Raw genomic sequence first — 15,769 nt, 5'->3', positions numbered from 1 at the left:
CACACACACACCTTTGCGGGCATTTTTTTTTTTTTGAAGCTTGTGTCACATCTTACTTGAAAGACCACAGACTCCGCAGGAGGTGGGGTGACACTGTGTTAGTTTGGCGTAGCCTGATTTAAATTGTTTGCCAGGATATAAACCTCAGGTACTGATGTGTTGCAGGATCCAAAACCTTATCCAACCACAAACCTACTTCTATTTCTTTACTTATAACCTTAAACTAACTTTTAGTATAGGTATATCCCGATAGTTCTCAAGGAAAAAAAAAAAAAACACTAAAAACATAACAAATGGTACTGGAGAGAGAGTTCAGTAGTTAAGAGCTCTTTTTCTTCTTGGAGAGGACCTGGTTTCAGTTCCCAGCACCCAAGTGGTGGTTCACAACCACTGTAACTCAGGTTCCAGGGGATCCAATGCCCTCTTCTGACTTCTGTAGGCACCAGGCACACAAGTGGAACACATTCACACACCACACAAAACACAAAATATTAAATAAATAGATCTATGAAAAAATAATACGTGGGACCCAGGTAGTGGTGGCACACAACTTTAAACCCAACAGAGGCAGGTGGATCTCTGTGACCAGGGCTGAAGAGATGCTGAGTTTTAAAGGATAAACAGTGAACTGGCTTAACTGGGAAGTTACACACACAAGCCCAAAGAAGAGGCATCTTGAAAATGTTTCTGAATAGTTCCAGAATCCACTCCCATTTTCTTGTTGTGGGTCAGTCTCATACACATTCTTCTGGGAAGTCATCAAGGAATAACTTAGCATTATTGTATGTCTACAACCATGAACAAAAGGAAAATGAGGAAGTAGCCTGGGAATTTAACCAACCTTAATCAGGAAATACTTGGCTCATAGTTCTTTTTAGAACTTTCAACAGCTATAGTTGGGCATTATATACTCCACCAAATCCACCTATCTCTATACACACATTTTAACATGATATATAATTGTCTATATTTCTATATGGGAATATTTTGCATCCTAATGATAATGGTTTTTCAAAGGCAAAGTTTAAAAAAAGGTGCATATTGTTTGATTCATCAATACATTCACTAACACAGTTATTGCTCAATGATGCTCACCAATTGGTGAGTAGTAGGTAATAGGTAATGCAGTCTAGTGAAATGCATGGGTTAAACCAGGGGCACGATGAGTGCATGTAGTTCAGTAAGGCATGTGTGATGAACGAATAATAAATTGATGGTGAATGAACTGATAAAGATGAGTAGAAAGGTAGCCAATGGAAATGACAAGAAACGATCATGTATAACACATGTAGATAAATATCTACCAAAAATTTTCTAAATCTAGGCATGCAGACCTAGAATCCCGACACAAGGTTAGCCTTCATTACACAGTGGATTAGAAGCCAACCTGAGTTTACACAAGATCTTACATCAAAGAACCAAAGAAGAAATAAGTTCAAGCTGTTAACACCTTTAAAAATATTAAACATACAACAGTTGGCTGATATATTAAGTGTTTGAGTCTTTAAGAAAACAGGACATTGATAACCTTGTGGGAGAGGGAAAAATAATATAGAAATCTGAGTGGTGGAAGAGTAGCAGAGACTAAATATATAAGCTTTACATTCTGAGAAAGTTATAAGAGTGATCATTATTAAATGAAGAAGATCAAGATGCTAGGAAAATAATTTTGAAGTAGAATTAAGGCAGGTTAAACTCCATATGCCTATATTTAGAAGGAGAAAGTAAAGATTAAATCCAGAATGCATAACAATTAGTCAAATAAAAAGCACATTACAAAAGATCATACAACAAGTAGGATACAGTAGAGAAAACTAAGCAAAGAGAAACTAATTAATCACCAAAACAAAGAAGGTACATTTGACTTGGGGGAAAAGGGGGGAAAACAGCAATCCTAAATGAGTGCAAACTATGAAGAGGCATTTCCCATGGGGCTGGGCAGAGGGGCAGAGCATTTGCGAAGGTGCTTAGAGAGAACAGGAGATTGTGAGCAGAGGGTCTGAGGTGAAAAACAGAGTGTGTTATTGTTAATAATCTTTTGTCTCCTGGTACAGGCACTGACTCAAACTCTGAAACAACTGAGGGTGAAAAGGCAGATGGAACTACGCTGAGACTAGGAAGAGCAGTGTTTTGCTTGGAGTGCAGAAGTCCCCTCTCCAAACAAAGCACACAAACCCAAGGTTGGGGAGAAGAGAAGGTTGATGGTGGGAATAGATGGATGGGGAAGAGATGGGGTAGTGTGACAAAAATACCACTCTTAGGTCACTATGGGGGCCTTTGTGATGGTGATCTTACAGGCATTATCTCAAGTACTCTATTAATGTCTTTATGTACATTTAAAATTGTGAGAGTTTGCAGATGAAAAACAGACTGGAGAGGGAATCTGGGGTAGACAGATTTAACTTGCTTATTAGCACATTTTCCTGGAGTCAAAAGTGGGTGTGGTTGCCTTCAAGAGGCCACACTTCTGCTTTGTCAAAACTCAGAAGAATAGCTGTACCTTGATGTGGGATTCCCCTCTGTATGCTGTGAATACCATTTTTAATAAAGGACTGCTGTGGACCTGTGCAGGGCAGAGTATAGGTCGGTGAGGAAAAACTAAGCTGAATTCTAGGGGGAAGGAAGGTGGAGTCGAAGAGAAACTATGGAGCCACCACTGGACACAGACGTGCTGAAAGTTTGCTGGTAGGCTACCACCTTGTGGTGATGCACAGATTAATGGAGATGGGTTAAATTAAGATGTAAGAGTTAGCCAATAAGAAGCTGAAATAATGGGCCAAGCAGTGCTTTAAATAATATGGTGTCTGTGTGATTATGTCAAGGCTAAGAGGCGGGCAAAAATCTAGCGGCTTTCATGCTACAGCAAGTCACTAATTCATTGGTTTCTAGGACAGTGATGAGTCCACAGGACATGATGGGAAAAGGACAGTGATGAGTCCACAGGACATGATGGGAAAAGGAGAGTGACAATAGGCATCCCGGGAAAGGAAAACGAACTCCAGATCAGGAGAGACCCTTTCTTGGATTTCTTAGAATCTAGAATTGAAGCAGGACTCTACTAATTTTTCCTTCTAACCTACATCTAGACCTTTCAAGCAAAGGAAGAAGGAAGTTTCCAGAGTGTGGCTGGCAGTTGCTACATCTGGTTCTGGTTCCCCTGTGCTATTAATTATCATCAAAATCAACTTCTGAACTGTGAACTGAAAGCCACAAGGACATCTGTCTTCATGACAGCATCCCGAGTGAGCGACTGCCAAAGTCATTCCCGGTGTGTTGAAACTTCCCCACTTCTTCCTCTGCTGTAGGTGACTTTCCTAGTAGTGTCCAGTCATTCTCAGGGCACCTCTGTTGTTGAGAAGCCCAGGGGTCTGGACGTAGGTTAGAAGGAGAACATTAGAAGAGTTCTAAAGTTGTAGCAATGAATCAATGGGTATGAACGGCTGCTTGCAGCCTTTTCAGAGGCTGTGAAATTAGTTTAAAAAAAAGTATAAATAAACAAATTCTATAAGTATTGTAATATGTTCAATTATTACAATTTATTATATATTATTAAATAGTCCCTCAAAACGTAAAGTTATGATTACTATTATCATCATACTTTTTTATATATGGTGAAATGTTTTAGCATCAATATTACTATGACTGGAAATACCACTAGCAATCAAGATAGTTCATTAAATTCTACTTAAAATCAAAACAGGCCTGGCAAAGTCACTTTCTCTCATCTTCACGGGCTTCCCCAGCTTGTTGCTGTTCTCTGTCTAACACTTTGACAAGTAAGGTTCCAGAACATAGACTTGGGCATTACTTGGAGCTGGTGGGTGTTGGTGATCACACCCCACAGGCTCCCAGCACTGGTTCTAGTCATGATTTTTCTGAGTTTCTGGAAGTTACTGAAATAGGAAGTATGGCTGCATTGACATGGTCAGAGTGTGTACGCATTCCATCCTGTGTGGTAGTGAACACTGAAAGAGGAAGAAGGGCTCGGGACAGTCAAACGTCACCAACAGGAACAAGATTCAGACCGAGAGAATCCAGCATTAAAAGCTCTTCGGATCCTGAGGGCCCAGCTCGGGAGGACTGGGAGGCACACGCACAGGTAGGCAATCCCGAAGAGGTTTCTGCCTGTGCAGTACTCTCTTTCTGGGACTTTGATAAGGGGAACTGCTAATGCTCATAGAAGCTCTGGAGACACTGGGGCACTTCAGACATAAATGGGAGAAGGGAAGAGGCATCTGGCTTACCTCTGTCCCTGTTCTTTCTAGCTGCATGATCTTGGTGGTCACCAACCTATGGCCATGTGACTCTTGGGAGCAGAACTCTTGCACCTGCAAAGGCTCTCAGGCCAGTCACTAACTGGGCAGCCTAAGGGCTGAGAACAGCATAGGGAAAAGAGAGCCAAGCTGATGTTTTCCTCTTGGCTTAGCTGCTACTCATTAATCTATTGATATTTTAATTATCATCAGCCACCCCACAAGCCCTCAGTCAGCACCCTTCTGGACACTAATGCCATGACCTGGCAGGGCTTCTGGTTTTACAGCCAGGCTCTGCCACTTTCATGGAGGTTTGAATTAAGTATCTCTGTCATTCTGTTAAGCAAATGAGACTCAGAAGTCAGAGACTGGGGTGAAAACTAGCTAGCATACAGAGGCTGAGTAGCAGCTAGCTGACCTTGCTTTTTGTCCAGAAACACTGCAAGAGACCAGTCCCTTCCCTCCTGGCAGAACCAAGAGGAAGTGCAAACTTGAGTCCACACCTTTTCCTTCCTGTGTGTCTTCTCTATTCAAGTTGCTGGCTTCTCTATGGCCAATTCCAGCAGACAAGTCACTGAATCTGCTCACAGATACAAGGCAGAATTGGGAGTGTCAGAGTGCGATCAAACTATTGTACAACGTCAACCTGAGCTCAAAAAACAACTCCACAGACAACTTGGTCCTTCCAAATAACAAGGACATGGTTCTGACCTTGAACCTCAGGGCACGACTTCAGGACTTCTCATACCGCTGCATTCAGCTGCTTCTCCATGCTGAAGAAACTCAGACCGAGGCTGTCATTGGCAGAGGGGGAAACAGGGAGAGCCAGAGAGCTGGGGTGCAGTACCCAGCTGTGTATAGGCAACTGATTAACAATAAGTACTTTAAATATTATTTAACATTGATGTTATGCCACTGAACAGAGCGCAGATTACTTCCACATGTACCTCTAACTTTGACTCTGGATTTTCTTTCTGATTATGATTTTATTAATTAGCAGAAAGGATTTTTTTTCAAGGATTAAAAACACTACACGATCACTTCTACTAAAATATGACAAAATATAAAAGGCTAATTCTAAACGTGGTACTATTAGACTCACAAAACCGATAAATGGGATTAAGTATTTTGAATGGTATGTAGCAAGAATTGGAAAACTATGAAGGCTGAATTTTAATATCTCATGACCAGAGAGTAACCTGAGGTTGAAAGTATCAGATAAAGAAAATGTACCTAAACTAGGCAGAACTGAGGAAAGAGCTGGAGCTCCATTTTGCAAATGGCTGTGTGAACGTTTAGGTTTGGAGCCAGGAACCCTGAGGATTAATGCTGTCTCTCCGTATGATGTGTTTATTATCTCGATTCTGTGGGGTGGGCCTAACATCATGGGGAAAGACCTCAGGAATCGAGCTGTAGTGTCTTTTATTTCTCTGAACCACCATTTTCGTCTGCCAGAAGACAGGTCAAGAACACAGGGAGGTGCAATTCTGGAGGTGGCGGCAGATCCTGGGAGCATAGTTTGTTTTGTTTGTTTGTTTGTATTTTATTGTATTCACAGTAAAGTGTTTAGTTTTTAATTGAAATTTTTTTTCAATATAGTCTAATCGTCCCTTCACATTCAACTTTATACCTTCTCTCTCTCTCTCTCTCTCTTTCTCTAGAAAGCAAATACAAACAAACAACCAAAAACAAAAGCAAGCAAACAAACAAACAGATCAACAATGACAACAAAACAGTACAATGAGCACAATTCTTTTTAAGAGCAAAGCACATTTTCTCTTCCAGCCCTGGAAGCTCCATCATGATCCCACAAGTAGTGACCAATGAGACTGTCACAGTGATTTCACCAAATGGAGTTAACTTTCCCCAAACAGACAAACCCCAGCCTACCCACCAGATGCAAGACAACCTGAAGAAATATCTAAAGGCAGAGATCAAAGTGATTGCGGTAAATCCAACTCAGAACACTTGGAGTGGGTGGAGGGCAGAGAAGGAAACACTGTGTCTGAGGACTAGAAATAGATTCCGGGAATGGAAAGCCTTCAGTTTGGACAAAGTGATCACAGAGTAGTCTGTAGACCGGTAGAAAAACCTTGGCAAGATGTATGTATCTCTAAGACTTTATACAAATTAACAGTATTTCCCCTTATTGCAAATATGAGTTACTGAGATTTTGTTGTTTAATTTTTTTATTTTTAGAGAGTATTTTATTTATGAAAATATTGTAGATACATTCTTGGTGCTCACTGAGTATAAAATACCTTTCTCTCCTTTAGGAGAGACCACTGCATTTCCTCTATGTGTTCATCCCAGATTTACTAAAGGCACTCTTCAGGGGTAAAGGGAGGGTATGAGAAAGGACATATTTGTGCTGTGAGGAAGATAAGGCTGTTTCTCAGTGTCATCTGTTCTAACATTATCTGCATAAGCCTCTGAGTTACCCAATTCAGAACTTAAACTGTTGGCCTGGTCTTGGACATACCATCATCTGGATTCCTTTGAACTACATGCAACAGAAATTTTAAGATTGCTTGACCACGATTCTTGATCACAAGAACCGTGTGTCTGTGAGGTGAAGGAGGTCAGGAAGACAAAAGTGTCCTTCTCCTACAGAGGCTAGGGATGCCTAGACGGGACACCTGGTCTGAAGAGCCTGTGGAGCTGGGCAGAGAGGCTGGCTCAGTGTGGTGTTCTGTGGGTTCTGGGAGATTTGGCACCCAGAGGTTTCCATTAGAATGTGCTCAGAGTGGAAGGAATTTCAGATTACTCTTCTCCCCACAAGAAGGAGCAGGAGACTTGCTAACTAAGGGCTTACAACTTAGCACCAGCCAGGAGATGCTGGGAAATTTCTTGAACATGAAAGGGGTTCATAAACAAAAAGTAATTGAAGATGGCCTGAGGCTGTGGCAGGGCCACATCTCCTCCAGAAGGAACTTCCCTCACCTCAGAGCTATTATAGTGTCTGTGTGCTTACAGTGACAGTGTAGAAGGTGACAATTCATGAGCACCATGGGAGGAGTGGAGAGGTCCCATTGTCATTGCTGGTTTTAATCTCCCATCTCCTTTCTTTCAACAGGCTATCCAGATCATGTGTGGTGTGATGGTGCTGAGTCTGGGCATCATCTTGGCATCTGCTCCACACACCGCACACTTTATCGCAGTGATTTCTGTCCTGTTAAAATCTTCCTATCCATTTGTAGGAGCTGCGTGTGTAAGTAGAGTTCTGTGGGCACAAGAACAGAGGATGCAGGCAGCAAGGCTTCCACTCTTAGGCTCTGGCTTGTTGAAGGCACTAAGGGTGATAGACTGGAAATTCCTCAGAAGCTGCTCCATGTCTGGGGTCAGGAGGACATGAAGGTCCTTCTCTCAGAGCACAGCTCCCCTCTAGATAGGTAGAGGAGTCTCGTGCACAGGTGAGGTTTCCTGTCACTATGATTTCCTGTCTGCCTACTACAGCTCAGCAACAATATTTCCTTTCCTGCATTTTATTTTCCTATGCCTCCACAGCTCCACCTTTTCCTCATTTTGTTCCAGTGACTTCTGCTTTAGCCATCTCACGCCAAGACACTGTCTGATTTTACCAGTTTTTCACGAGTGTCCTTTGTCCCGGGTTTCATTCAAAGACCCTGCATTCCACCAGCTGTTCTCTCTCCAGAGCCAGATGCACAGATGGAATGCACAGGCCCTAGGACCACAGAGAAAAAGACTCAGCATTTATTTATGTGGAATGGCTACTTAACTTTAGAATAGAAAGTACAAAATTTCTTTACCTTTTTTAAGTTTATAAAGAATGTTTGCTTCTTGAATTTCTTTGATTTATTGGATGAGAGAAAGTAATTTTGATTTTATGAGCCATGGTAAGCGCTTCTCACTATCCAACTTTATGCTTCCTTTGTTCTCATTTACCTTGTTAGTCTGTAGGACCAGCCTCTGAGAGTGCTATTTCTTGTCTTCTGTGTTTGTTAAAATCTTTCCTTATTTAAAGAACTAAAACTAGTGCAATTTTCTCTCAAAGTATTACAAAAACCTGAGAGAAAGAAATTCATTTAGTACAGCAGCATCACCTAGACACCAGGATGATGGTATGATGTCAGGCATGAGCATGACAAGATATGGAAAGTATGGACCAACATCCTAACGGAAGGTAGCTCAAAAACTCCTCCCTAAGATTCTGGCAGACTGAAAATTGCACGTTAAAAAGCTACTTTAATATGTTCAAGTGAGAGTCACTGAGAGAAGACTGCAGGGTTTAAATAAGAAAACCAGAGTGGCACAGCAAATGAAAGAGGGGACAAACCCCATGGCTATTTTCCTGTCTCTCCCTGGAGAGCAATGCTTCAGGATCTAAATATCATCTAATTCCAAAATGTCCCTTTCCAATCAATGAAATATGTTTTTATTTCCTCTTAAGTCTTTATTTATTTTAATGGTATATAATTCTACTCTTATCTACCTTTCTTGTGTTTTCTAAACAGTATGTGAGCAAAGGGACTCCTCTGAGAGCCCAAGTGTAACATTGGTCATTTGTTCCTTGAGGCTTTTCCCATGGAGGTTTGTCATGAACCCCAGAGAGTGACACTTTCGTCACTTTGTACATATAAATTGACCTGACAGCATTTTCCTCTTATCTGAGCAGTTTATCATCTCTGGAATTCTGTCAGTCAGTGGGGAGACAAAGTCAACGAAGCTTTTGGTGAGTACAAGAGCTTTAATCCTGACCTGGTGAGGTTGAACTCAGGGAGCACCCATCAGGGCCCTGCTTTTCACACTGAAGTTACAAATAAGATCTTGCTCTATTTGTGAGCTGATTCTGGGTTCTCCATATCCTTATATAGAGCACATTCTTCCTATTACAGTGACCAAACTTACAGTGTGCTTTATGTCTGAGACCACGGCCAACAAAGATCATGTAAAACTAAGTTCTTATGATCCCATTGAGTAGGCAACAGGCTACAATGATTAATCTTGATCACCAACTTGACATGCCAGGAAGCACCTTGGAGATTAAAAAGCACACCTCTGAGGTTGTTCTATTTCCAAAATGTGATAGGGTCATCCCTTAGGATAAAGACTCAGAAGGGCCGAGATACTGAATCTGTGAAGTACATTTTGTTGCTTAAGTTATTTATATGAAGTATTTTGTCATAACAATAACAAGTCTAACACAAAAACTTTTAAATTTTACTCTTCAGTAGTTAAGTTATGGTCCTTATTTTAAAAAGTTGTATTTGTTGTGGATATACTATATAATCTCACTACTTCAAATGCGTGAAAAACCTCAGAAAAAATGTTCACATGAGAATCATCTTTCATTTCTATCTCCATAAAGTTAATGCTTTTGCTGGGCTTGAGTAAATATTTTTTAACCAAGAAGCAGAATATTTGAATCATGAAAGTATCAATATTTATTTGTTTTGGCTAAGAATTCAGTTATCTACTTTTAACTTATTCCCAAGGAATACTGAAGTCACTGGGAGAAGAAAGATGGACTATAGGAAGAAACTTTTGTGATTTGTAAAGATTCACCTAGCCATCAGTCAACTCACGTTCCTCAAGGAGTTGACTCAGGAAGTCATGGGACAGAATGCCATGTGATGCAATCAACAGCTTAGGGACTTATTAGTTAAGATCTGACTAAACCAATCTCTCCAATACACAGAGTATTGATTACTTCTCTGTTGCCATGGTCAAATTCCAGGGGTAGAAGCAACCAAGGACATAGGTAGTCTCTAGATAGAATAAGAATGAAAGACACTTACCTATGCTCAAGAATGATCTTGTCATCCTGTGTTTGGAGCCTAAAGAGGATGGCCAACTAGAATAAACCTAGTCTGTTCTAGAACACACGACCAACATTCTGATTGCAGCTGTTGTTAGAGGATTCCAAGAATTAGACTTTAGTCACTGTTTGTGTGAAGTAGCACCCAAAAATGCCAAATTCTGAATGGTTTATATTATTGGCCTAAAATATGTGTGCTGAAATTAAGTCACACTTCAGTGTAAGACATTAGGGCACGCCCTGGAAATTCTTGCCTATAATCATATCCTTTAGACAAGTCTTAGCTCAATTTTCACTTTCTCTATGTTGAGGAAGAAAAGAAGTCATTATTGAGAAAAGTTTATTTATTTTGCTGACACTATAAATGTAGAGATGAAATGCAAAGTGAGCGTTGGAACTGAGTACTCAAGAACAATGAAAGTAAAGGAACTCTGGCACCATGGCCTCAGTTTACCAACATCTAGTTTCCTCCTGCTTCTCTCTGCTCCACTGTTTACACAAGTGTCAACATCCTTTGTCACACGTCTAGATTTCTGCCTACAGCCATCCCAACGTGGCCTCAGTTACAGCCAATCCTAAGCCTTTTCAGACTGCAAAGTCTACCTGACACTGAGAAAGAGTTTTCACAATCACCTTTGATCATATGAGTTGGGAGGTAGTATGTAAGAAATGACCTGCTCATCTGGCTTTCCTGTGTGGTTGGTGCATCCATATGTCAGGTGTGGAGAGAGAGTGTTATTCTGTGGATATTAGGCAGTATTAGGTGTGTCCATGTTTATCACTTGGGAAGACTCTACTTAAAAGAAGAATGTTTTATTTGGGCTCATATTTTGGAGTGTTCGTAGTGCAGGCTTTAGGTGGATCTATTTGCTCTGAGTTTACGAATAGGCAGGGAGTGTCTCATGTCAAGTGAGCAAAGGCGTGTGCCACATGTCAGTCAGCAAGGAAAAAAAAGAAAAAGATGAAGGTACCATTTCTGAAATACCCCTTTTGCAGACTCTTCTCTGAGGACTGAACTTTGATCAGGAAGCACTTCCTAGAGGTTCTGAGATCTCACAGCATCATCTGCCTGGGGATCAGGCCTTTAATATGTGGGTCTTAGGCCACATCAAATCCAGACTACAGCACTGACAATGTTGAGGGACAGGGAACACAGCTGTTGTCTGCACCTCCTCCTTTGCTTACACTGTCTTGAGAATTTTCAAGCTTTGCATTATGGGGTTCCATTAAAAGTCATGGGTGATGGGTGATTTTGCCAGGGGAATATTTTATTTCTTTTCATTGTAATTTTATTTATCCACACAATTACCATTTACATTTTGGTTTGTGTGTTTCTAGACATTCTGTAGGGCCAATACACATGATAGAGGTTGTTTAAAGTGATCTGATCAAATATCATCTAGGAAATGGGCCTAGGAAAAATAAGGAAGGAAAACTACGGCCTCTCCTCTTTCTAGTGAAAACAACTATGAGTTAGGGAGACGGAGAAACAAATAATTAATCTTTCAGCTGCTAAGGAAGACAAAGAGAATTGGCTCAACTTTGTGGGAAAGACGAATGAATGAAACATGTTGCTCATTTCAGGTAGAGGGCAGCCTGATTACGAACATCCTGAGTATTTTATTTGCTTTCATGGGCATCATTATCATCTCTGTCAGCCTGGCTGGTTTGCATCCTGCCTCAGAGCAGTGTGAGCAGAGCAAACTTCTTAGACCAACTGAGCATTATTTCTACCACCGTCCCCTCAACAACAACGACTGCTCTAGCACCAAGAATGTTCTGACTGTGAGTATTCCTCAAGGCTCACGTAGCTCTTGGAAAAGAGTGGTCTTCCCCTAGCTTTTGAAATCCTTTCACTCTGTCTGGTTTACATCTTAGGGAATAAAATAAACGTATAAATAACCAAAGTAATAAGCATGGAATTCAAAATCTAGAATAAGAGTTACATAGTAAAAGCAAGGAATCAAAGGAAAATTACCAAATAATATAGGTGATGAGACTGTAAATATTGTTATTAGAGTTTCTTAAGAATTGAAAAAAAAGTTTCAAATTTAAAAGCATAAACTATGAGAGACCAAGAGCCTTGACCCACAGATTGGTGAATTTAGATAGCAAAATATACCTGAAAGGCTCAGGTGGTGTGGAGACACAAACGAGGAAACCTGGTACATGTGTGTGATACAGGGGTGAAGTGGGCTGAGCAAACTTCAGCCAAGAACTGAGAGATGGAGTGTGGGAAGCGCAGGAGGCATATGTCAGGGCCTCTACTCCAACCTGTGATCACAGTAACCAGGGTCACGCTTGTGTGGAGGCAAGCTCATTGCTGCTTTCAGTACAGTTTAAAGAGATGAGATTACTAGATGAGGATAAAAGAAATTCAGAGAAAAGGAGAAGAGTGACTGACAGAGATGTGAGGGAACTCCATTTCACTGGGTAAAGAATGCAGTATAATAACAGGAATAACATGCCTGTAGTTCGAACATCCAAGGACATACATTTGACCCTCAACGCATAGAGAGAAAATAGAGTCAGATACTGAAAAATATTCATTTCCTTATGACAATAAAAATAAGATAGAAACAACTGGAAAATGACCAGAGAGTCTCTGACCCTTATTGAGCTGGGTTCAGTGTATCTTCCCTAATTAAGAAACCACAAGAAGAAAAGGTGTATGCAAATAAAATGCAGAACAATGGGAGTAAATTAATATCTGGAGCAACTAAGCCTGACTTAGAAACCTGAAGCACTGAAGAGGAATCTGCATGGACTACAAAGTACGAGGGCATGAGTTGACAGTTTTACACTGTAATACAGAGAATGGGTTGAATATATTTGCTGGGCCAGTGTCTATAATGGAGACATGCTCCAACACATACTTGTGTATGGACAAAGGAAAAGTTTACAGAATGGCAGTCATCTTCCTTACAGTCAAGCAGTCTTCATTAAGAACACCTCAGGACAGATGTCATGGGCTGTGTGTTATCAACATAGGCCCTTCTTCGAATTGGTTTGTGATGTTACAGACTGTAGAAACTGGACTGTTTCTCTGCCTTTTACCATCACGCAAAAGGCCAAGGAAACACACTCTGAGGAAGAAGGTTCTATCGATGCTGACTTTTACAAAGGTGTTGCACTGTCAGAACCTCACTAACCCTCACAAGTCTCTGTGGAGGAATTATGACACGCATTTCAGAAGGGAGCAGACAGAAGTCAGAGAAGCAGAGACGTGCCCAACCTAGGAGAGCCAAGAGCAGGAGCCCCTGACTCTGTCCTGGCTCTCACTACTCACTTCTGCCCCCTCACTGAGTGAACCGTGTAGTCAGGGACCCTGCCCATGTCAGGAGAGAAACAGTGGCTTGAAACAGCTTTGGTTTAGTTTGGCTTCCATCCACTTCCCCTCAGGGAATGAAGGGCTCAGGCCTTGATCTAAGCCTGGGTTTGGAGGGATCCATTTCCCTTCTTCATGGTGTCCTTTCTTCACTCTCTGACGGTGGAGATGGTTTCCTCTCTATAGTCACTTCCCACCAAGGCTTCTGCTGGTTCAGTCACCCCAACTTCTCCTCTCCTGAATTTAGGGAGTCCTTTCACTGATGCTGATCTTCAGTGTGTTGGAGCTTGGCCTGGCCATGCTCGCTGCCATGCTGTGGTGGAAAGAGGGTCACTCTGACTTCTCTCGGGTGAGTATGCTAGAGGCCTCTGGGAATCTTGTCTTTGTTCCTCTAGGATGTGCTGCCCTATGCTGCCATGAATGACACAGGAAAATCAGTCACCATGACGTTAACGTCAAGGCTTTTGGACAGTGAGATAGGGCAGTAAATGAAGGGGTAGAAGGCGATTGAGTAGCTGACGAGGATTATCTGGACATGAAAACAGGTGACCCTAACACATCACCTGCTTCTTTCCTTCCCATTTGCAAACAAAGGAACTGAGGCTCTGAGAAGTTAAATGTATTTCCTGAAATTATGCTGAGTTTGCCTGTGTTCAGGATGCTGGAGCCTGGCTACCTCCCTTCTAAGTAGGGCTACTTTTTCCTACAAAGACTAGTCTCATTACAAGCCTTGACTTGGTAAAGACCAATGACACACTTGAATGGATTCAGTCAGCATCTTAGGCTCTACTTCCTTTCTTCTGATCTTAAATTTTTTCTTGCATCAAAGATGTTAAGCCAATGATGTTTAATAATTGCATGTAATCCTTTTCAGCCAGCTCTGAATGCATGTCTTCAGTAATGGAACCAAAAGCTGTGCTCTGACCAAATCCTTAGTTAGAATGTTAAAATGAAGGTTAGATAATATACATAAAATATGTGCATAACTTAATAATGTGCTATTATCATCCTGGAACATCTATAAGTTTTATGTATGAATGAAATTCTGTCATATATGTATACATACATACACACACATATATACACATGTGTCTATGTATCTACCTTCCTATGTGCATATGTATATAAATGCTTATGCATGTGTATATATATGTGTGTGTATATATAATTATTTGTGTTCTGAAACTGAATATTTTCTTTATTCTAGAATGTGATTTTCCTGTCTCGTAACTCAAATAATGAATCCGGCATGGAATCAAAGTCACTTTGTAACCCTGTATATGAGAAATAGTTTCTTGAGAATAAAAACAAATTTGGAAATATACAGCAGCAAGATAAGCAGAAAATCAAACTGTCAGAGGGCAGCAGTGCTTATGGTTTTTAAAATATATTTGCTTAAAAATTGGATATTAGTAATGTGTTGAATAGGTATATTCAGTGACACCGTCTTGATTTTCATAACTTTGGCTTCAGCTAAAGCTCAGACCTACAAATAGTGGCCCAAAAACCCCAGATATTTCTTGGAAAATTAACAGATTGTTTCAGGAGATCTGGCAGAGCAAAGGGGCAACATTTTCTTGCCCCTTTAATTAACAAAAATAGGAATCATTTGATCCTTGTGTTAAGAAGCCCTGTGCTGACATGGGTCTTCCATCATAAACATTTTATTCATTAGTACGTAGAGTCAAGTGACCTGCAATGAAGTCTGAAGAACTGTACATGTTATTTCTTTCAAAATAAAGCATTTTTTTTCCAATTTTTTATGACTGTTGTTTTAAGGCTTTTTGTTGTTTTGTCTTTAAGCACAGATCAAGACCCCTGTGACACAAACACATGATTTTTATATTCCTTTGCTGTCTGTCAATCAAAAACCGACATGGGATAGGAAACTAGAAATAAATCTCTAGAGTGTGTGTGTGTATGTGTGTGCGTGCCTGTGTGCATGTGTGTGTGTGCATGTGTGTGTGTATTTAACTGAATGTGAATGAATATTCAAGTTCAGCGATTTATTTTGAGGTGACAGATAATTTAGGATTACCAAGGCAAGTAAGAGACATTTCTTCACTTCTTATAGGAGGCTTGACAGATGCCTGAGAGTTTAAGTGTATTGATTAGTCATGTAGAAGACCTGAGTTCCACTCCCAACACCCACGTGTCAGCTCAGAAACATATGTAGCTTAAGGTTCAGGTGATTTGACACCCTCTTCTGACATTTGTGGGCACTAGACACGCATGTGGTGCACAGATATACATCCACATAAAATATGCATGCAACATAAAAACTTATTAAAAAAGAAATTTATGGTAAAATATGAAAAGTGGAGAATGAGAATAAAATGAGGATCATATTGTATAAGCCTTCAAGGTCTATTTGAGTCCACACTAAAAATTACTTAATTTTATTTTCTG

General features: G+C 40.7%; 1 protein-coding gene across 1 annotated transcript; it reads left to right on the top strand.

Moving 5' to 3' along the window:
- The first annotated feature begins 3,972 nt into the window (after positions 1–3,972).
- On the top strand, positions 3,973–15,103 carry LOC126498850 (membrane-spanning 4-domains subfamily A member 6B-like). The gene is made up of 7 exons (XM_050137783.1): positions 3,973–4,099; positions 6,039–6,201; positions 7,330–7,464; positions 8,890–8,946; positions 11,617–11,817; positions 13,608–13,709; positions 14,568–15,103. The coding sequence occupies exons 2-7, from the start codon at positions 6,055–6,057 to the stop codon at positions 14,649–14,651; spliced, it is 726 nt and encodes a 241-aa protein (XP_049993740.1). The 5' UTR covers positions 3,973–4,099; positions 6,039–6,054; the 3' UTR covers positions 14,652–15,103.
- The last annotated feature ends 666 nt before the right edge of the window (positions 15,104–15,769 follow it).

The sequence above is a fragment of the Alexandromys fortis genome, unplaced genomic scaffold, assembly GCF_014885135.2.
Source record: "Alexandromys fortis isolate MF-2015 unplaced genomic scaffold, M_Fortis_MF-2015_v1.1 scaffold_3, whole genome shotgun sequence".
NCBI lineage: Eukaryota > Metazoa > Chordata > Mammalia > Rodentia > Cricetidae > Alexandromys > Alexandromys fortis.
Note: the sequence above shows the minus strand (reverse complement) of the source record. Positions and strands in the feature narration are given on the sequence as shown.

Excerpts from the sequence above, each read along its gene's own strand:
- LOC126498850 (XM_050137783.1), top strand. The coding sequence starts at position 6,055 with ATGATCCCACAAGTAGTGACCAATGAGACTGTCACAGTGATTTCACCA. Across the intron at positions 7,465-8,889 it reads CATTTGTAGGAGCTGCGTGT|TTTATCATCTCTGGAATTCT; the intron begins GTAAGTAGAGTT and ends TTATCTGAGCAG. Across the intron at positions 8,947-11,616 it reads CAAAGTCAACGAAGCTTTTG|GTAGAGGGCAGCCTGATTAC; the intron begins GTGAGTACAAGA and ends TGCTCATTTCAG.